This window comes from Colossoma macropomum, unplaced genomic scaffold (genome assembly GCF_904425465.1).
Source record: "Colossoma macropomum unplaced genomic scaffold, Colossoma_macropomum, whole genome shotgun sequence".
NCBI classification, from domain to species: domain Eukaryota; kingdom Metazoa; phylum Chordata; class Actinopteri; order Characiformes; family Serrasalmidae; genus Colossoma; species Colossoma macropomum.
Genome location: NW_023494800.1, coordinates 28,486,075 through 28,508,713, shown reverse-complemented (window position 1 = coordinate 28,508,713; position 22,639 = coordinate 28,486,075). Strand labels below are relative to the sequence as shown.

The 22,639-nt window shown below is 36.6% G+C and overlaps 1 protein-coding gene and 1 long non-coding RNA gene across 7 annotated transcripts in view; both read left to right on the top strand.

Moving 5' to 3' along the window:
• Nucleotides 1-676: 676 nt before the first annotated feature.
• On the top strand, nucleotides 677-5,188 carry LOC118819674. The gene is made up of 7 exons (XR_005008195.1): nucleotides 677-1,527; nucleotides 2,666-2,778; nucleotides 3,158-3,452; nucleotides 3,529-3,596; nucleotides 3,699-3,780; nucleotides 4,281-4,390; nucleotides 4,536-5,188. It is a non-coding gene; the product is annotated as an uncharacterized LOC118819674 (long non-coding RNA).
• A 3,148-nt stretch (nucleotides 5,189-8,336) lies between these two features.
• The window catches only part of p4ha2 (procollagen-proline, 2-oxoglutarate 4-dioxygenase (proline 4-hydroxylase), alpha polypeptide 2), a 30,079-nt gene continuing 15,776 nt past the window's right edge, over nucleotides 8,337-22,639 (top strand). The window contains exons 1-11 of one of the 6 annotated variants that reach the window (XM_036587510.1): nucleotides 8,337-8,481; nucleotides 11,857-11,953; nucleotides 13,623-13,719; nucleotides 13,861-14,012; nucleotides 14,896-15,033; nucleotides 18,237-18,476; nucleotides 18,601-18,800; nucleotides 19,353-19,529; nucleotides 20,850-20,920; nucleotides 21,523-21,622; nucleotides 22,378-22,431. In XM_036587510.1, coding sequence (XP_036443403.1) covers nucleotides 11,875-11,953; nucleotides 13,623-13,719; nucleotides 13,861-14,012; nucleotides 14,896-15,033; nucleotides 18,237-18,476; nucleotides 18,601-18,800; nucleotides 19,353-19,529; nucleotides 20,850-20,920; nucleotides 21,523-21,622; nucleotides 22,378-22,431 — 1,308 coding nt within the window. In that variant the 5' untranslated portion in view covers nucleotides 8,337-8,481; nucleotides 11,857-11,874. Of the gene's footprint in view, nucleotides 8,482-11,856; nucleotides 11,954-13,622; nucleotides 13,720-13,860; nucleotides 14,013-14,895; nucleotides 15,052-18,236; nucleotides 18,477-18,600; nucleotides 18,801-19,352; nucleotides 19,530-20,849; nucleotides 20,921-21,522; nucleotides 21,623-22,377; nucleotides 22,432-22,639 lie in introns of all 6 variants that reach the window. The other 5 variants (XM_036587511.1, XM_036587508.1, XM_036587507.1 and 2 more) reach the window with 5 other exon arrangements.

The window sequence follows — 22,639 nt, the reverse complement described above, 5'->3', positions numbered from 1 at the left end:
TATGAGCTGCTTTCACATGTGTATGCCAACAGACTGAAAAGGGGGCTGATAAGGATAATCGATGGAACCTATTCAACTTTCATTAAAGGAAGAAATATGCACAATCATATTCTGCTGATTCTTGATATGCTTGACTATGATTTTTGTTACCAAATCAAAGGTTTATTTTGTTTTTAGACTTTTTTAAAGCTTTGATATGTTGGAATAAAATTTCAGTTTAAGCCTCTGGAAATATTAGGCTTCAGTCCACGTTTTTATGAAATAGTTTTTATGTTTTGTAATGATATTTATAGTAGTCTATTTATTGTAATCTAAAATAATATTTTAACCATAAATTTGTTTATAAACATTTGAAAGGGGAACCATTTAAAAGGGGAATCACCAAGGGTGTCGAGCTTTACTGTTTTTTAGATGTTGAGTTAATAGCTATTTATATTAAAAAGTCTGAGGTTGTTCATGGCATAGACATCCTTAGTAGAGAATTTGTTATAAGTCAGTTTATGATACAGCCTTATTTTTGAAGAATAGTGATATGGTCATCATAGTAGTTGATAAGGTTATTTTTTTTCAAAAGTGTTTGACTTCACTACTTGCAATTCACAATTATGCACTGAAAGAAATTGCTAATATCCCTGTGAATCCCTGTGAAGTTAAATATCTGGGCTTTTTTTTTTTTAAAATAAAACTGCAAGTGAGGTGCTGAATATAATTCCCAGGCTAGTTAAAGTGACAAGTTTGCTGAATCAGGGGTTAACTAGAGACTTGTCTATTTTAGGTCATATTCTTCTGTCAAACAAAGGGTATCCTGAGGCTTGTTTATCTATATTGCTCTTTATATATTTCTCTGAACGCAATTAAATCAGCCAACTTTGTCATATTTTATTTTTTAGTGGAGGAATAAAACACATTATTTATGAACATTTCAAGCAATTACAGATTATGAGCAAGGAGGTTTAAAGGCCATAGATTTTGAATCTCTTCTTGAGATGTTTAGGGTTAAATTTAGTACTGTTAAATCTCTATTACTACTGATCTATTACGATTACTGTGGTACTAATCCACAGTCTCTGTGGTATCATATACACAACAAAATTCTTGAAATGCCTCGAATTCCTTGCTAAGTGTGACTATTAACTTTCATAAATCCCTTTAAAATTATCACAGTTCCAGGACACTCAAGATAATGTGAGGTCTAGATGGGAGATGCTTGGAAAGCAGATTGTGACATCTGGGTTTTGTGATGGTAAGAGGCATTGAAAGACAAAGGGTGTGTCTCAAAACCTAGTGAGCTCTCTACATAGACAGCATTTTACGTCACAATATGCGCGCTCCCGACAAGAAGGCTGTCCCAGTTCTTAGATATCTCAAACATGCTGCCTACTGAGGTCTCTCATTTTGGCCCAATATCCAGAGAGCATCGGATGTTTCCTCAGCCGCTGAGGCAATCCCGCGATGCAGCGCGGCGCAACTTTTGTTTGAAGATGGCGGGCAGAAGCGCTTCACCAAGCTGCGACGTCATCTTCAAATGTAAGTTATTCTGATTTTCTGGGGTATTTATCTGTTTTCTAGTCATAAAGGTGCACAAACAGCCTATACTTTCCGCGTTTGACCACAACTATTGGGTGTGTCTCAAAACCTAGTGAGCTCTCTAAGTAGCCGCTGTTTACATAGACAGCTGTCTAAGTAGGCAGCGTTCCAGCTGTCATCTATCCTTATAAGATTGATAAATGAGACGCTCTAGTTAGACGGCAGTGACGTCGCCGCTTGTTCCCGCCCACTGCACGAGACCGGCGTTTACTTACCTCAACCGTCAGAATCACATTTAGCCAACATGGATCTGCTCTAACTACTTCGGTGTAATTATTATTAAACACGTATGATACTGTAGCAAGTCACATTAGCCCTTTTCACTGTCAGATTGGAAGTTTTATAGATAAATTTAGCAAATTCTCCTTGCTCAATGTAGGATTTCAGCCACTCAACAGTTCAGGATCTCCTTTGTATTTTTTGTCATATTTTTCACTTTATAATGCACAAAATGTTGTCAATGTTGACAGGTCTAGACTTTATGCAGGCCAATTTAGCAAGCGGACTCTTTTACTATGGAACCATGCTGCTGTAATACGTGCAGAATGTGGTTGTTTTAATCTATATCCCATTTAAGTGGAGTGCTACACATGACCTGTACACACTTTGTAGTGTATTACCAGTCAGCATTGTGGTGGCAAGAGTCCTACGACCATGGAGATGCTTTTCTGAGGTTTTCTGAGGAGCCTAAAACTGGTGCCAGATTTGGCTGCTCTGGTTAACTCTTCTGCAGCTGAACAGATAAACAGAGAACTGTCGTCAAGCAGATACTCCTTGTGCCAAATGAATGATGAACATTACATGTTTTCTTTGCGACTATATTTTCATCTTCACAACATTCGTATCAACCAAAAATATGCCAAGACCTTGGAGATGCTGACTAAGCAAGCCTTGCATATAGACATCACTGGAAAATGAGATTCGGCTCTCATGGTACTTGTTTTGGCAACAATTAATTACTTATAGTCTTAAGTAATTAAGATAATAATAAATTATTTTTAAATTAATAAATAATTTTGCTTTTCTGGTGATAAGGTTTGACCTCAGTGGTAATGGATGTAATTTCTCATTTCAACAGAGAGAAGTCAAGGAGTCCCATCTCCTGCAGACATGAATGCAGAATATCATCACATAGAGTGTGATGACAGTGTATTTTCAGTAGCCATGTTCCCTATTGCTCCTGAAAATCAGGTAATAAGAACATAGACAGCAGACCCCTTGTTTATGTAGCATAGTTTTACATTGGCAACCTATGCAATTTTGCCATGTATTTTTGGGAAAAAATTTAGGACAAACTCTTGAAGTTGTACACTGGGCGAAGGAATGACTGGCAGACAATCACAAGTTTTGATGATAACTTACACAACTTACACAAGTTTTGATGATAAATTACAATCAAAGACCTCCAGATTATCTGTCCACAGTATCTTCCTGTTGCAGAAATTGCCAAGACTGCCCTGTCTTACTGATGACACAAGACTTATTTTTTCTTTTGTATTAACTAATCCCTTAATTCCCTACTGTTTGAGGTTAGTGTAAAATGGTGATATGTGGCCTTTCATTTTTACAGGTCGTCAACAGTCAAGTGGTTCAAATTGCCTCAGAGAACCCAAACATGAGTATACTGAAGAGCTTACATCATCTACATCATTAAGTGACCCTTATTAGTCCCACAACAGGGAAATTTCACCTCCGCAATCTAACCCATCCATGCAGTGAAACACCACATACACACTAGTGATGCCAGAGTGTTTGTTCTTCTGCTACTACAGATTGTTGCTCTGTCAACAAACACATTCATTGTATGGCACAGGAAATGGCAAGCTAAAAGAAACATTCCGGATGAAGAAATAGCACCTGTATAGGTAGGATGCCACATTAGCATGTATATTTTTTACAAAACTAATTGAGGAACCTTCCTTTAAAAATGCTCTCTTACAGAACACTGAGAAAGTGCTGTGGCCACAGATTGTTGGGGGAACTGTTGGGGAAATCGCTACATTCTTTGGGTATCATAAACAGTCATTACTTTCAACTAATAATCTCATTGTTGTAAAGCAGGCAATATTGTTTAAAGGTTGTAATAATTATATGTTGGATTTTTTGTATAGGTTTTTGATATCCCTGGAAAAGAGATTCAAATGTATGACTCTGGAACCTTTAGTTACACAATGATTACATGGAAATGCTAAGGTACATTGTTTTTTTTCTTGATGTGGGTTGACAGATTGGCTGTATTTAACATATACATACAATTTCTACATATACGTGTGAAACTGTATTCTTTCAGAAATCTATTTTGTTGACACGATTCACTGACTGGGTGAAAGTGACAAATGCCCGGTCATGGAAACAAAATGACAAATAAATAAATTGTAGTGTGCTTGTTTGCACAATATGTCATTTTGTGTATGTAAATTTGTTTCAGCATTACATAGATACTATTGCTATTTAACATGTCAAAACAAGAGGTCTCTTCATTGCATGTGCATTGAACCTCTTTTACTTACATGCAGTCTTATTTTTCTTGGCACCCACTTTGTCATGTGGAGAAAAGGTTGTTTTGCATATTGATATTTTGCATGTATTTAGTGCTTGCTGGTGCCTACATGTAAATTTTGTTTTAGAATTTTTAGTTATAATTGAGCTATACCATCATAAAATAGAATTCAGAGCTTCTATCTGTGCAACAGATGGCTGAGTTGGATGTAAGGGCTGCCAAAATATCAGAATAAACTCTTCATTATGGAAAGATTTGCCGTTTACGTTTGCCTTGTGTCTGGTGAGGAGTGTGGCTTCTGAGGTATGATTCAAAGATTCAAGGATTTATATTATCCATACAAATACACAGGAAATACTTCTGACTCAGAAAAATACAGTGTTTGATGTCATGGTAGGTTTCTTCTGACATGTATGTATGTACTGACAAATGAATGTTTGTTTCATAGGACTTCCATCACGTCTAGAGAGAAAAGATGACCAAGGTGCTATAGCAGATAACAGTTGCATTGCCTGAGACATCTATGCTTGCGTTTTCCAGAAGACAGGAAAAAAATGGGCACAGTATATATTTTAAAGATTTGTGTTAAACATGTAGTTCCTTGTATAGTCTAATATTGTTGCAAAGTTATTTGTTTGTATATCATTGTGTTTTGTAGAACCATACATTCCCACATTAAAACAGTGCAGCAGATCCAGTGTGATTACTGTGACATGATCGAACAGTGACTGTGCAAGGATTGATGTATCCACACTGGACAAAGATGCACAATTTAGCTGTGGATGCCATCTCCCAGTGCCATACCCATATGAAAGGTAGAACCACTTATCTAGATTCCTCATATAATGGAGAATAATAGATAACTGACAGAAATAGTGTCAAATAATTTTTCTTAATTTGTAGTACACATGAAGCATTGTGGAAAGGCCTGGTTGCAGACTTGATAGAGGATGGGGAAATTCTGGTATAAGAATATGTTTTAATGCTTAACATTTGAAGTTATAATGTTTAACATTCTAACAGCTGCCTATGGTGATCTGTGCATTTCTAAAAACAAATTTCTATAGAAACTGAGAGATAATCTTCTATCTGGGACCTTGAAGTCACATTGAATGTTCCTTCGCAACAACCTTACATTTAACCGCGAAATGAAAGCTATGACTGAACGTCATTTCTGTGTTTCTGATGAAAAACAGGTAGTGTAATATCATAATAATTAAATTGAATAATTATTATGTTATTAAAATATTACTGTATCTACACAAATATTCTTAACCATATTGAATATGTAAATCAACTTTCAGGAAGAACTTAATGAAAATGGCTAATCTAGTACACTGTAGTGCACTTCATTCTGTGTAGCTGTACTCTTTACTTGTGTCAGAATGTAATACTCTATTTTATCTGCACATTGTAGTATTAATTAGTATTAATTACAGCTGCTCTTGAGTTGATCACCTGTGTATAGCAGCAGAATGAAATGCATTTTTTCAAATATTTCTACTGCTATTGTAGAAAAGGCATTTGCAGTTTTAAAACTTGACAAGAGTGAAGTCTGAAATGTCTCTTTCGTGCTTGACGTCATCACACCAGAGGCAAGGTCTACTTGAATCAGTTGTAGCTAGTCGGTTTCCTATTTGCGCTGACACATTTTCCCCTACAAGGTCACAATTCTTAAAGAAGCTGGAGGAGTTCCACTCATACCAGGCAGAAATGACTCGTGATTGGGACATTTCCAAGGTCTCCGGTGAATAAATTGAAAGCAAGAAGGTAAGGACAGGATGTATGGGATTTTGTTGTTTATAAGAACTTAGGTATTCAGCTTCAGGGCTGCTTTATCATGCAGCACTCTGATTTATCCTTTTGTTCCTCTAAACCAAACTGTTTATGTTGCTAATACCAATTATTCAACTATTACCAGTGTTTTTGTTGCTCTGGGTTCCTACGTGAAATAAGGTTCATTACTGTGAATTAGATAATATTAAGGACAATTAATATTAATTAATGAATTAGATAATATTAAGACCTAGGTCTTTAGGTTTAAATTAATCACATTGTATATATTATATAGACTTTTGATATCCATAGAAAAAAGCTTTTGATGTATGGCTCTAGAACCATAACAAAGTTATAACATGGAAATTGTACATTTTTTATACTGCCTGTGGACAAAAAGTAGATGTAAATATGTAAATTTTGCAAATACGTAAATTTGTTAATAAAATTATTTGAATGCTACTTTTGTTGTCCAATACTTGGCTACTCAAATTAAGATGAACTCCTACTAACGAAGTCTTATGGTATTCATTTTTTAATCCACCCATTCCTGTTATGTAGCCCATTAGACTTCCTCAGAATGTTTGAAGGTGTATAAGATATTTACAGAGATTTGAGGACTGTGCCTCTTATCACTGCAGTGTCTCCATTTTCAGTAAATTTTTTTTTTTTAATTTTAATAAAGTTGATATAGCGGTGAATAAAAATACACATTTTGAGCCAGCAGTTTTAGGACCTTTGTTTATTTTCTTTCCAACACCAATCTAAAGTAGTGTAGATAGGGGCTTATTCACAAGCTTATTCATATTCGAATTCATATTCTAAATACATGAAAAGGTGTGCAAACTTTATATCTGTCCTTGTATGTGTTTGTCAATCTAAGTTATGTTTATACCTTTACATTTTTACATACTTTGATCAGAATTAATATTAGGAAATTAAGATTAATATGATAAAGGTATGCTAATGTAGTGATAGCTCATGAATGCTGATAAACTGTCAGCAAGTCATGAATATTGTTAAACCCCACTGCTAACTGGCTAGCCAATTACAGTTACATCATAGCTGACTGGAATTATAAGTTGCACTGGCAGCTGCTGGTGTGCTTTTCACCTGTGACAAGAATGCACGTGGATAGGTAACTCCCACCACTACCCAACTGGCGGCTGCCGTCTGCCACTGAATAACTGGGGGCTGCCAGTGACCGACAGGCGGCCACCACTGACTGATACTTCCTGCTGCCAGCTGCCAGTAAGAAATTGAAGCCTTACAGGAAATCAACATGAATATGCCAAAAACTGGATTTGGGCCGGCAGTCTGAACATAGCCTGAATGCATGAAATATGGCATGTTCCATCATTCTTAGCAAAAAAATAATAATAATTTCAGTGAAGTTAATGTAAAAAGAATAGTTAATTGTTGAGCAATGCAAACTACTACCTGCATTAATCTAAACAAGAAAACAGAAAAAAGCTCCCATGCTCAAACATATGAATCTGTCTGGTAGTAATGAAAAGAAAAATTGGTCTAGCTGATATAGGCTGGTGATACTGCTAGTATTGGACTGAACTGGTTGCTCTTGTGGCTGAAATTTCAAGTAAGCCTACTTTCTGATGTCCATGGTGATAATTTTATCAAATATTCTGGTTTGCTGCCAGCTAGAGAACCTGCACAAGTAAACCAGAGTTCAGTTCATATTCATATTTTTGTCTATATTTACTGACTGCATTGCAAAGACTTGTATTTATATGTAAATATATTGTAAATATAGTTTGTTGTATAAATAAAATAATAAGGTTGCTCCCCATTCACACTTGAAGTTTACATGACTACTATTTCTGCTTATTACGAATGTGTGGTTTGTTCAAGGTGCTGTAAATAACAGCGTTATACAATAAGATCCGACATCAACATCACAGCTTCTAGTGTCTTTGCTAATGTTAATTATAAGTTGAAAGAGGGAACAAGCATGGAAAATCTTTTTCAAATGATTTGACTAGGTAACGATGTCAGTTTCTCACCACTTAGAGAGCATTAAAATGCACCCCATATTTTTAGCGTGGCACTCTTACTTGCGAACGTGCAGTCCGGCAGGTTGTCATTTACCGTAAATCCTCGTCAAAACCATAGCGAACCCTCACCACAAGCCAGATTTACTAGTCGTACCAGAGATTCCATTTTAACCCGAGGTAAGCAAAGTGAAACGCTGCGGTCATGTTTTTACATGAAGTTATTATGGCAAGGACCACAAATATTTCTGGATTTATACTACGACCGCTCTCTGATGTATCAAGGCTTGTCCTTTGCTGCAGTCATATTGGTGTTGCTTTTGAATTGAATATGTTTAGCTTTGACGTTTAAATACAAACTGTTAAATCGCTCTTAGAAACAGCCCTTCATTGCCCACATTGTTTAGTGTGGATGGGGTGGATGGGCTGGAATGAGTCTGCGCATTTTCCAGAGGGTTTGTGGGTTTCAGTCCAACGATACTACAGGCTCCGGGACGTGGCAGCCAAACACGCTACGTACCGTTCACGTAGCAGAAAGATCTCAAAGGGTTTAACTGTAGATACTTTGAAGAATTTTAAGACTTGTCTCTGCATCTTTAACAAAGAAAGGTAAGGATTTTTTAGTTAATAACGTCTTACATTTTTGAAGCCGTTACTCATTTGTGTCGCCTATAACGTCCTTCAGTCGTGTTTACTAATGTTTCTCTGGATTGCTCAAGCACGTTAAATATGTAGGCTATACAGGTGACCGTATCGTGCAGCAAGCATGTTTTAGATTACGTTTAGTTATCTTTTTAAGTTTAAAATTAGCATGCGTTATGTTCTGTGTGGACAAGGCTTTATGTCAGAAAACTTAATTTTTAGTGTCCATCTTGTAAATCTCAATTACAGGCATAAGCCTTGGTTTCCAGTTGTTAGGAAGTGCTTCCCTTGTATTCGGCCGTTGGAAGTGGTGTAGACCCCACTGCAGTGATTTGGAAATTCTGGAAACATCTCGTAAAGTTGCTGACGTCGCCGAAGTTTACAACTAAGTTAATGGCGGGTCGACAAAGGAATCTGCCTACAGTCTGACCAGAAAAGTAGCTATATAACCAGCAAAATACACACTTGTATGTTTTTATTAAGTTCTGATCTTGGGAAACCGAGTTTTTACGTAAAATGCACAGGCAAGCTCAACAGGCTGGAGTTAGTTTGTTGATTAATTACAGCCAATAATGATTTGTAGACCCAAATTGTCTTCTTAACGCATCGGTTATAACTAAATGCCCGCATCTGGAATGTGGGTTCATGTAGTTTAGTTGTGCAGTATGCCATTTGTTGCTTTAGCTTGCGAATGTAGGTCTTCGGAAGGGAAGGATGGCAGAGCCGCTTCATTTTTTCCATCTGTAGCACTGCACCAGTCTATTAGACATCTTCACTATTACGCTAGTGACATAGAAAACTGCTCATGACAGCAAATAAATATTGAATACTTAAAAAGTCAAGCCATACATAATTAGAATTATTGCTAAGCTGTTCTTTATTAAAGATTTTTGAAGGCATCTTTATGACATTTCGGAGAAGCCTGTAGATTTTTCAGTTGTGATTAAAGTAAAATCATTTATTATGATGATTCATGACGTTGTAATGTTTACAAAATCACTCTTTTAGAGAAAAGGTATTTCTACCATCCTTCTTGTTTGTTCAGTTTAGTCACCTGCCTCATTTGCTTTGCAGCTCTTTGGAAAAATATCCTGTTTCAGGATACAAATAGTTTGTACAGCTTTGATCAAACGACTATGTAAGAGACATTCTTCTGTCAGCTGTCAAACAGTGCAGAAATGTAAAGAACGGTACAGTGTTATACTGAAATCACTATTGCAAAAAGTCATTGTTTCCTCACAGAACGTTAGAGAGAAAATGTATAGATTACTGTGTATTACACTAGTTTATGGCTTTGGAAAGAGTGGTTCTACGGAAATGTCTTTCTCCAAAGAAATTATCTCTATCTTAACAATATTGAGAAGTCATAAGTAACTTAAATCATTAGGAATGATAATGGGATTTTGAGTTTATTAGTTTATTTCCATAAAATATGCGTAGAACAATGGGGCAGTGACTGGTAAGTGACTGGTAATTTTTTTATATATATATATATATATATATATATATATATATATAAATTTTAAGTTTTTCAGGAAGCTGTTCAGCAGTTTTCATAGAATGTTTTTATAAAGTAAGCACACATGGTAACGTAGCTGTTTACTTTTATTGTATTTACAATAAAAGTAAACAGCTACTTATTTACAATTTCCACACAGATTTACAGATGCACACCTTTGTGCAAAACTCAGTTTGTGGCATTTTGTTACCTACACATGAATGCATCAAGTAATTTTTAAAAGTTTGTTTGTGCTTTATTGAGTAGAGCCTAACTGATACTTTTTTTTTCAGGGCTGGTTCTGTTTATTAGCAATCAAGGACATTTAATTAGAAAAATATGTAATTAAATAAACACCTTTGTGCCATGCGCCTGTCCCCCGGGCCCTGATGATGGCTGCGAGAGCCGGCAGGAAGGCGGGACCTAAACCTGGAGTGCAGATGGGGAGAGGATTAGATCAGCAAGGGAAAGGTGGATGGCGCACGAGGCAAGGCCACTTTCCTGCTGGCTCTCGTGGCCGTCATCGGGGCCTGGAGGACAAGCACATGGCACAGCCTTCTTAATACATTAATAATAAAGCTTTTTGCTTGCCCACAGAGCATAAACATTTGGAAAACAATAACTTGATATATTTTGAAATAAGCAATTTTTGATGCCTGTCTAATGCACATACAGCCTACAGAAATGTTTGATACTTGTAAGACTATGTAGATGCTAGCTGTTGATTGGATCTTAAATGTTTGTGGAGGAGTGCACTGTTATTGTGTCTTGATAGCTAACACAGCCTCTGGCTTGTGTAAAAGAAGACACAATCCTTTTGAGGAACAAGGGAGCAAATCACATATTCTGTGGGTAGTCTGCAGAATCATACAGTCATGCAGAACATGTGATCCCGAATTACTCGCAAGTAATATTAGTTAAAATATATATGATTTTTGTGCTCTTGCATACTCTTGTAGTGGTGACACTGTCTCAAATGTGTCTTCAGAAAGACCCTGCTGAAATATTTTGGCCAATGCTGGCGACCCACAGTTTTATCAGCATCGGTAAAAACATTGCCTGTTTTGTCGTGGCATTGCCAGAATTGAAGCAGGAAAGCTCCTGATGAAGGAGCAGAACCTTAGATGGTTGTGCCACCAGGACACTTTCATTTTAAATAAATCACGACAATACAAGCTGAACTGTACACAAAAGATTATCTTGGTTTGTAAAACAAAAACCTATTAAATACATCCTTACCTAATTTTTAGTGTGAGGTTAATGTTACAACTAACAACCTTTTTAGACAATTAATAAAAAAGTGGTAAAAACAGAAATCAAAACTATTAAGAACTGTAGGTAGCCCCACCCTCAGAGCTACAATATTTAGGATGTTTAAAACTGTTGTTTATTTAAGAAGTATAACAATTGAGAACTGAGAGTCAGTAAAACATTGTTTAACTTGAACTCCTGTGAGTATTTTCCTTCTTCCCCTTTTTACTATTAATAATTGGCTTAGACCTGACACTGGCTTCTTTTTAATTTGGCACAGATATGGATGAAAAACGAAAGCCTTTATTGAAGGCTGTGCCCTTCTGCTTACATCATCTGTTAGTGTTTGTCCGTTGGGTTATAGAATAATATACCCTGCACATGCCTAGAATGCTTTAGCCACATTTAGCCAAACTGCAGGCCATTTTCATTTTCACTGATTCTTTTGAGCAACCTCAAGGTAACTATGGCTTCTTCTGTTTGTTAGCTGACCTGCTATCAGTGCAGGCAGTTCAGGATTTAGTCCCACAAACAAACTGTTTTGTTAATGAATGCAATCTTGTATTTAAGGGTATACTTGTTGTTTTTTGAAGCAGGAGCCAGTGTCAAAGATGCAAATTTTGGCTGTGACCGTTTGGACTACGTGCTGCATTTGCTGTATCGTAGAGGCAGAGATCTTCACATCAATTGGTAAAGCTCTGAATTTGCCTTGTGTTAGTTTAATTGTTTGTCTATGTCTTATTTTTCTTTAAATAATCTGTGTTTTTGCCACCTTAATGTGATGCTTTACCCAAAAATCAAATTTGCTCAGTTTTCCCCCATACTCTGAACACAGTCAATCAGCCAAGACATGTTTGACATGACTGACATGTGCTTCTTTAGTTTTGAACTGGAGATATGAGGCTAATGTAGCAAAGAAATAATGAAAACTTATAGCTGCCAGGTTAGCATTGTACAAACTGCATGCCGTAATATCACACATGGTTACTAGGTAATCTCAAAAAGACTTGCTTATTGACAAAAGTATGGACAAAATTCAGGTTTCAAAATGAGTGCTAATGTTATCTTTAGATATTTGGTATATTTTTGTCCATTAGATTAATTGTGCAATAAAGTGTCAGAAATCACGTTAGCACACCTATTCAAGATTACTTAACAGTTTGATGAGGTGAGGGAAATGTGTCATTTAGGCATGCATTATACTTTCTTAGTGGCTATGTTTTATTACTTGTTATCAACTTTAACTCTAGGGCAAACCTAAAGAAACAGTTAGGAAACCAAACGTGTTTTGGCTAACTGACTTCACTTGGGATAAAGCAGTGTAAATTTGACTTGATTTGCCAAATCATTGCTTTAAGATTAGGTTATTGCCAGAGGTGCTTACTCTGACCCTTGATCTAGGACTTTTAATCACTCCCATTATCACTGCCAGAAGTTTATCTCTTTGTCCTTCTTTGGTCTTCTATCCACTAAGCTTGGATACACACAAACACACAGATGTGTTCTGTGAAGTTCTGGTGGAACACAGAGAAAGTTTTCCCCAGTTTGAAAATAGACTCACTAACTGGCTAGCCGACAGTTAGTGTGGTGAGAGGGATAATTGTATGCCATTCAAAAACTTAGAAGTTACTGGGTGGAGACATGTCTCCTCTACTGTTTTGCTGCCAGCTTTTTATACATATAGTGGCCGTATATGACTTATTTTTTTCCATACTGTGGCCATATTATTTCATTGATCAGGAAAATAACAAAAATATCTTACAGAATTTATACAGAACAGTAAGCAAACACCACAGCAAACTGTTCATATTGGTCTGAGTAATAACTGAACAAGTTGCGTTGGAACAGCAAGTTTAAGCTGTTGATGTACTTCACAGATTTTTTAAAATATGCACAATTCAAAGAGAATATACTGTTCATCTGGTATCAGACTTGGCTGAGGTGCTTTTTATTTGAAAGCTTTTGATTAGAGACCTTCTTCATCGTAGTGAAACATAGACTGAAATTTCTTTACAGCGGTGGTATAGGAACCATAGCTCAAGATGTCTACAACACAAAAATATAATTTTATTTACTGTCTTAAAATACCAGATTCAAAACTATTGTAAAACAATGTCTCAAGCATGGAATTAAATACTAGATGTCTGGTTCCTGTCTCTACCATTAAGAACAATTCTTGCTCACCAAGTTTCTCTAGAAAACGGAATTTCACTTCAAATCCCCCTGAATTATTTAATTATGCAGAAATTACAAAAAATCAGTGTTATTCCCCTTTAATGTTGCTATGAAACCATATGTTTGTTTATAGTTCCCAGACCTTTTCAGTTTTTAGAGTCTTTTTCTGTTGTCTTACGCACAGGCCAGATGACAGACCTTATTTTTATAGAGAGAGAAGTGGTTCAGTCTCTAAAGGAATACATCCAAGCTGAGGAGTCCAAGCTTGCTGCTGTGAAACGGTAAGGCCTTGCTTAAATCAAAAATATCATGTGAAGTTTCTCTCTTTGGGCCTGTAGTTATTAGTCATCATATTACTTTATTTGCTGTACTGTACTAAAAGATGTTGCCCATTTGTTCATTTGCTTGCTGGTTTCCCACAGCTGGGCTAACAAGCTGGAAGTGTTGACTCATGCTTCTACCTCAGACCCAGAAGGTTTCTTGGCTCACCCAGTGAATGCCTACAAGCTGATGAAGAGACTCAATACGGAATGGTCAGAGCTGGAGAGCCTTGTGTTAAATGACCCTTCACATGGTAAAGAGTGATCTTGACTTTGAGTCTGAGAAGATTATGTATGTAAGAATCTTTTATGTAGGACTTTTAAGACTACATAGGCTCACATTTTAACTGAGCTGCCGTGCATTACTGTGATAATGAGAAACACAGGCCACCATTGCTCATGTGCAGCATTTTGTGCATTCTGCTAAATGCTGGCCTCAACTTGAACTCCCCAAAGCATGTGTTCGCATGTTGCCACGTGGAGTGTTTGCAGTTGTCATGAGTTGCATTTAAGTGAATATGAAACGAAGAGAGAAGAAAAAGGCTCAGTTTGTTTGGAGAGAAAATGTATTTGTGGTGGTGTCAAGCTGTACACCCAGGGTTTCACAGCCTCGAAAGACTGGAAGACTTATTATCTTGAGAACAAAAGAGCCGTGAAAATGGCTATGGATTGTTTCACAATGTCAAAATCAGTTGTGGGTTCTTCCTAATAGTTTCACAATGTTTGAATAATTTTGTCAGTTCTTCTAGCACCCAACTCCAATTCGAAATAACTCAGTACTTGTGTGTGGTCACATATTTTCTGGATATGCCAGACCTTAGTATGATACTGGAGACTGGATATGTTCATTAAGACCACAATTTAAGGGCTTTAAAATTTAGTTAGGGGCTGCAGTTGTATCATAGAGAGATCCCATATGATTGTAAAACTTGTATCATAAATCATAAATACCCAATGAGGATCATTCTCATGGTCTGTAGAAAGCTATTAGAAGAAAATGTAAAGAATTGTAAACATAGACACATTTGGAAAGATATAAGATTTCAGAAGATTTCTTAATTTAAAGGTATAACCACATTTCTAAAGCTATTATCCTAATTTTTAACAGTGGTGCTGTTAACCTTTGTTGTTATCCAGGTTTCATCTCAAACATTTCAGTACACAGACAGTACTTCCCTGATGAGGAAGATGAGAAGGGGGCAGCGAAAGCTCTGATGCGTCTTCAGGACACATACAACTTGGACTCTGAGAGCTTTTCTAAAGGGAAACTGCCAGGTCAGGGGCAGAACTCTGGTAACCATCATCTACTTTTCTCTGTGAATCTTTGTAAGTCTGTGTATACATTTGAAGTTCTAATGTTCTTTCAACATGTGATCCTACATGGTTAAGTTGAGGACAGATTTTTTTCTTGTCTATAGCTAAATCGTTCTCCATTGTCATTTTAGATCTTACTTATGGGATCGTATTGTAGTGGATTTGGCTACTTCTATTCACAAACTGAGCATTATTCTGGGGACCCTTTTGACTTGTTAGGAATCACAAGGTGTCAGGATGTCTGGTCAAAATCCAACCAGCCAAGTTAATGGCCCCAGAATTCCTTGAGGACTCTTTTCACCCCCTCATGTGTCATTTTTCTCACCTCATGGCAGCATTGTGCAAGAGAGGAGGACCTGAACCATCTCTCCTCTCAACCAACCCAGTATGTCCAGAGACATTTTACTTGACAAAAGTAAATTCTGGATACAAACTAAGTTTTATAACTTTTGGAAATTCCTTTCTGGAGTCCCTTTATCTATCTCTCTTCCCCACACCCACACATCTTGTTTACCTTCTTCAATCCTTTATGACCATTGTGAGAGAAAGACATCAGGCTCGAGATCCATGATAAAACACACCATGACCAGATAACACTCAGTCTGCAATGCTAATGGACCCCCTCATAAAATCTCCTTTGCAAACACTCTGTTCACCTTTGTCCCACTTCTATCTCTTTCCCTCACTACCCTTTTTCATATGCACACATTCCATAGGTCTTACAACTCCAGCTTGATTGTCCCACTTTCTTGCAAGCTATATGACATGCTAATCTTTAATCAAATGCTGAATCAAATGACTCCCCTCTAGGTTAGGCATTTCTCACTGTCTTTTGAAGTCAAAATAAAATAAAAGAAATAAAAGATATCGAAATAAAAGAGCGCTTTCCTGTATGCGCAGTGTTTTCTGCGTCTTCTTCTACACCACTAAAGTGGACATTGCTAAATTTCCTTCGGGATCAATAAAGTATCCATCCATCCATCCATCCAAATTGATCTGTGAAAGGATGCCCTCTGTGATAAAATATCAATGTGTTACATGAACTCATATTTCCCCATGCAGAATCGTCAGATGTAAATTAATGCTAAGATTCCCTACAGTTGTGAAAGTTATTTTATAATTGATAGGTTAGAGCTCCTTCTTTTTTAATTAGTTTTAGAAATTGAGGATAGAAAGTTATATTATAAAGTTAAATATATTCCTGTGAGTCATGTTTTAACCTCATATTTGCTTTATTCTTTTGTAATGTTGATTTCTCTTAATCTTCAACATATAACTGTAAGTAAAGTTTGTAATTTATGTAACTATTCTCACAAAAAATGCAATACTTTAAGCATAGTAGAGGTTCTGTCATATATATCCACAGGAAGTATTAATATTGACTAGATATCTCAGCATTTTGGAATTATGTTCTGTTCTTAACAAATCTAATTTTCTTTTCTTAGTTATAATGTTTCTTTTAGAAGTAGGATTGTTAGAGGTTTCAAGTAGCTTTATGTAATCGTGTGTGAAATCAGAGTGCTTCAGATATAATATGTTGTATGTTCATTAGTTTCTTGTAAATTTACATTTGAGACAGTAATAATGGTTATATATGAAATTACATGCTTATGTAATTATGTTCTTTTACTTAATGCTATGCGACTATGCTCAAAAATCTATGTATGTGAAGTTATTTTATGATGAATTTGAGCAGATATTCAGACAAAGTGATTGCATATTCATTAGGAAATTGAGTGTGTAACCCCTTTTTCACTGCCTTAGCTCTGCCTACAAGAGATATGTTAATATATGAGGACAGGCAGAGAAAGAAAGGGAGAGGGAGAAGTAACACTAGAAGAAGAATTTAAGAGCTCATACTTTGCACTTTAAATCTGCAGATCTTAATCTTTGTTTTATTTCTCAGAAAGTGTGTCTCCGTTTAGTCAGTTTTTTTTTTATCTTCCCTCATACAATATTCTGAAAGAATTGTTGTTAATTATTAGACTCACTGCGTTTGCACTTTGGAAAGTCGAACTAAGCTGTGTTTGTGTTCAATTTCTGTCAATTAATTTAGAACATTTTGATTGGCCAATGATAGGTCATTGCAAAATCTGCAAGCATAGTTTAAGAATTGCGGATAGAAAAAAAGCGCAGACAAGCCATCACAGCAATGTGAAACTGCTGTCTGATGTCACCAGCCACTGCTGAAGAACTAGAACAGTCCACCATCGTCCGAGAGGCCGACATAAGGCAGCTGAGGTTCACCGTGCTCACTCGTCCAGGCCGGTTTTTGTGATGACTCTGCTGTGACCCAAGGACCTCCTCTAACCAGTACACAGGCTACTCTGTCATCCCCTTTTTAATATATAAAAATAGATAAGTCATTTACAAACATAGATCAGTCGTTACACTAGCATTTATATTCCATTCTGGATACTGCTCAAACACCATAAAAAAACTATTAGTTTCATCTAACTAAAGTATGTGCATTCGTTGAATCTAATGTCTCTAGTTTCTCTCTGCGTACCTATTAATTTATCATTTAGTGCCTTTTTACCTTGTTGTTAATGAATGACCCTATATTAAAGTTATCACTTGTTTGGTTGTGTGTGTAATTATCACAATCCAATTCATTGATCCCTGGCTACAGGAAAACCATAACCTAAGATGAACCAAAAGTAGTGTTTATGGTGTAAGTGGAAGAAAGGTGAATTAGGTAACAGTCTCCCGCTACAATACCTTACAGTCAAGCCAACATATAGATTCAGATGCAGATTGTTCTTGTCTTGTTAGGCTTCCTTGATTGGAATGCAAACTTGAATAACTCCCTTCTCCCTTCTGTAAAGAAATGTGCAGTGCCTTAATTTCCTTTTGTTGAATGTAAGTTTAAACAGAGGTGCACTACAGTGTTGCACCTATAAAATATTTTGACATGTCAGCAGAATCTTTTTGCAGCTTCAGAGCATAAACAGTAACTTTGACTTTAGTGGGCATCAACTCCTCCTCTTACCTACTACAACCCTAATCTATACCTTCTCCAACTGATCAAGCCCTTAATTAGCCTGATCAGGTATATTAGATTGGGGTTAAAACTAAATTCTGCAGAACTTTACATCTTCAGTAGAAGGGTTTGTTATGAAATTAAGAAAATGTGCTCAGTGGCGTGTGCTTTGTTTGTCTAGGTGTGCGCTATAATGCCTTTCTGACGGTGGATGACTGTTTTGACATGGGGAAAACAGCCTACAATGAACAGGACTACTACCATGCGGTGCTGTGGATGCAGCAGGCCCTCAGACAGATGGATGCTGGGGAGGAAGCCAAAGCTTCCAAGGCTGATATCCTGGACTACCTCAGCTACTCTGTTTATCAGATGGGTGACTTGCAGCGAGCCACTGAGCTTACCCGACGCCTGGTGTCCATTGGTAATTTCTCTTACGAAGACCAGTTGTTAAAGCTGAGTTAACCTTGCTTATAATCTGGATATTCCTTTGCATAAAGTGTGCTATATTTGATTAAATGTGTTTGCTTTACTTCTGTGACTCACAGATCCTAGCCACCAGAGGGCGGGAGGGAATCTGCGCTACTTCGAGCGGCTGCTCGCCAAAGAGATTAGAGAGATGGTCCGCAACAAGCAGGATCTTGCCAAAGAGAAGCCTATTCAGCTGGGGACCTATGAGCGCCCTAGGGACTACCTGCCTGAACGAGAGATCTATGAGGCCCTATGTAGAGGAGAGGGTGTCAAAATGGTGAGTCTGGGGGAGGAAATGATCTACATGTGACTTGCATCTGTTTAAGATAAACAAGCATAAGAACTATTTTGGACTTCAGAACAGAGTGATTCTGCAACCTTAAACAGATTATGCAGTTACTAGCTTTGCAGTGTAGTGATATGTAGGGGTGTATTGATCGTTAATTTTATGGCAGATTCCAAGTTCTTTATGGCCAAATTGCCAATGGCTGATTTTTATTGGCCAAATATAACAATAAGATAATTTTTTTTTTGCTCTTTTCACAAAGCTTGCACTTTGAAGGTAAATGAAGACACTGATATGCGACATGTAGGCTCCACACAGTCAAAGATGTGCGCTCACTTCGGGCAAAGTTTTACCGTGCCTGGTTGGGAAGACGACTGGATAAAAATATATATCATGTATCATATATATTGCTGACTTCACAGATTTGTTTTTTGTTTCTCCACAACTCAAAATAGATTCACACAGATGAATTAGTTTATAGAAGTGTGACAAAGCTTTTTAAATGTGAGATGGTAAGCTAAGGTTAAACTCACTCTCACATAGACTCCAAAGAGAAGAAGCAAGCTGTTCTGCCGCTACCGAGATGGGAACAGAAATCCTCGCCTCCTGCTCAAACCCATGAAGGAAGAGGATGAGTGGGACAATCCACACATCGTCCGCTACCTGGAGGCCCTTTCTGATGAAGAAATTGAGAAAATTAAGGAACTGGCTAAACCTAGGGTGAGCCCAAGCAATTATTGGTCGAAATAGACATGAAAATGTCTAATACAAACACAACACTGTATATATAGATTCGTTCTAGTATCATAAAAAAAGACTTTTATGTAACATATATGTAATTTAAACTAACAGTGAGGGCTGGTAATTGTGTTTTTAAAGTCAACCTGAAATCAAGATGTGTATTTTTTTTACCTTACTAGTTAATGTCCCTGGTCAAATTAAAAAGAATTCATAATACTGTATAATTTAAAAGACAAAAGTGGCGTTTCCTCATCAAAAAGTTGCAGCTTTTTTTCTAAAACGTCTTAATAGTTTTGATTACATTTCTATGCGCTAACGGGTGGGGAAAAATATTAGTTGCCAATAATATCATATTTCACCACCTGCATCATTAAGGCTGGGCTGTTTATATACACACTCTACTTAACAATCTGAGGAAAATTTACATGCACACTACAAGTAAACAGATCCAAAATTACTCACATGCGTAGAGTAACACTTAGTGTAACCATGACAACAAGCATCATGTGTGTCCTATCAAAGTGAAACAGGGAGCAGTATGTTACAGTTGAGTTTTGAGTTATCATTTTTAATTTGCTCTATAGTTTGTGTAAACCGAGTGTTCTTCATTTGCTCATATACTTGTCTGAACAGCTTGTTATTGCGAGCTTTAAGGCCATCCTTTCTGCTAACTGTTTTTTTAAGTCATTTAAAGTTTGAAGCATAAACTTCATCTCCTCTGCAGACCAGTCGGTTTCTGGCCCCTGCTATATTGAACATTTATGATGCAAATGCACATGCGAAGAACATACTTAAAATTTCTGATTTGGAATATAATCAGACATAGGCATTAACATAGCTATTATTCTTCTGTTTAACAGAGTTTTCACAGAATCACCCAACTCATTCAATTGGACAGAAATTGTATTTGGAATGGCCTCAATCAAAATAGTCTGTTCTGATTGAAGCGTATACATGGACGCATTCTATTCTGATTGAGCTATTAGTTGGATTATTAACAGATTATGAGGCAGCATGTAAACATGACCAGTGAGAAAAAATGCTCAGCTAGCTCAGAGATCCTCCCTGATACAGTGTTTCACTCAGAAATTAGTTGACTTTGATATCCATGTAGCTAATTAGGCTTTTTGCAAGTAGCAGAAATGTTTTAAGTATTAACCATTGTTTTAAAATAAACCCTTGAACAGCAATATGATTTTTTTTTAGTTCTTGTTGTCAATAAAATGTTAAGGAGAAACAGAGAAACTTAAAAAAAAATGTGGTAAAAAGACCCTAAATATTATTCATTATTTTGTCTAGCTTGCAAGGGCCACTGTGCGAGATCCAAAAACAGGCGTGCTGACGACAGCTCATTACAGAGTATCCAAAAGGTGAGTCAAGAAGTACAGCAAACCTGTATTGCATACAACAAATCGGTAATGATGAAAATGCCTAATGTGAGTGAGTGCATGCATTGGAACTACGAGGCTGATGTTGTTAAAATCTGCTATATGCTTCTCGTAACTCCAGTACAAAACTAAAGAAGCAAACCATGGACACGAAACATGTTTTGACTAATTGTCTTTGTTTGGCTTAAAAAGAGAATTGTGTACATTTGATTTTGGTAAACGATTTCTTTTAAGTGGTATGGAAAAGGCTTAGAATTTTCTGCAGACAGCATGTCTGTCTCACTGTGAAACAGCAGCAGAGAAATGTGCTCCACTGTAGCTTAATGGCTTAATAATAACAGTGAAAGAGAATAAGAGGAAAAGAATAAAACATTTCATGTAAATATAATTTGTTATTTGGCAAGCTGATTAAAATTACACCTATCTATTGTTTTTAGCAAATTTTATTCACCACATGGGTGACTGCTGCCTGTCAGGGATTAATCTTTTTCAGATATCAGATTACATCACTCTATTTTCCAGCCCTAAAAAATACAGAACTGTGTTTGCTTGCTGATGTATTTCTGTGTGTTTGTGATCTTTAGTGCATGGTTGGAAGGAGATGAGGACCCAGTCATTGCACGTGTAAATCAGAGAATAGAAGATGTCACTGGTCTAACAGTGGATACAGCTGAACTTCTCCAGGTGTTAAAATGCTCCATAAACCTAAACCTTTAATATGACTTAAAACTTTAGTCTACCTTGGATGCACTGAAGAATTAAAGAAAAACTCTACTAAGGGTACAGCCCTGTTTAGTTTTCCTTTGTGTATTTTTTTCTTCTCATTTATTGAGACATTCTCTTGCTTGTTCTCTCTCAGTTGCTAAACATATCTTTAACTGAATCATGGCCTGGTTTAAAAAAAAAACTCGAAAAATTTGGACTTTGCACTTTCATTCAGCTCAGTTGATAGTTCTTATGTTTTTTTTTCATTGCTGTGCTCTCCACCTCAATAGAGATGAAAATTGATAAAAATGAAAAGCAGTGGAAAAGCAGCCTGCTAGTCAGCAAATACATCCTGAGATTCAAGATTTTTAAGCAAGACTGCTCTTTTTCCCTGACTACTATAATATTAGTCGAATGCTAATATGTTCCACTATGCTAACAATCTCCCTAAATTTGCTTTGGTCATTTTAAAACTGTTAAATTAGGGTTAAGTAAAGTTATATATAATACATTTTGACTGTAACAGATCTGTGCATGGACAATCCTCATTAGATTTTATACAGGATTTTGAACATCATAGACTGTTCATGCAAAGCCACACAAGATTCTTTTAATTTTCTCTGTGGTCAGTGGGCTGTTTTGCCCTTGTGTGAAATAAACTAAACATCTCATGTAATATATAATTAGAATTATATCTGCTATGATCTATATTTTTTCCTCTATTTTTAAAACAGGTTGCTAACTATGGGGTTGGAGGTCAATATGAGCCACATTTTGATTTCTCCAGGGTAAGTGCTTGTACAAGGCTTGCATAGCTTTCAAAGATTTAGCATTTTGTATGAAGCTGAGAACAGCTTAAATTTTACTTGGACTACTCATCAGAACATGCCTGCTACAAAATCTGGTGCAGTATGTTTTTCCTTGTACTATGTATATTTTCAAAAGCTTACACAAATCCAATCAGGACATGGCATGTTCAGTTATAACTACGTTATT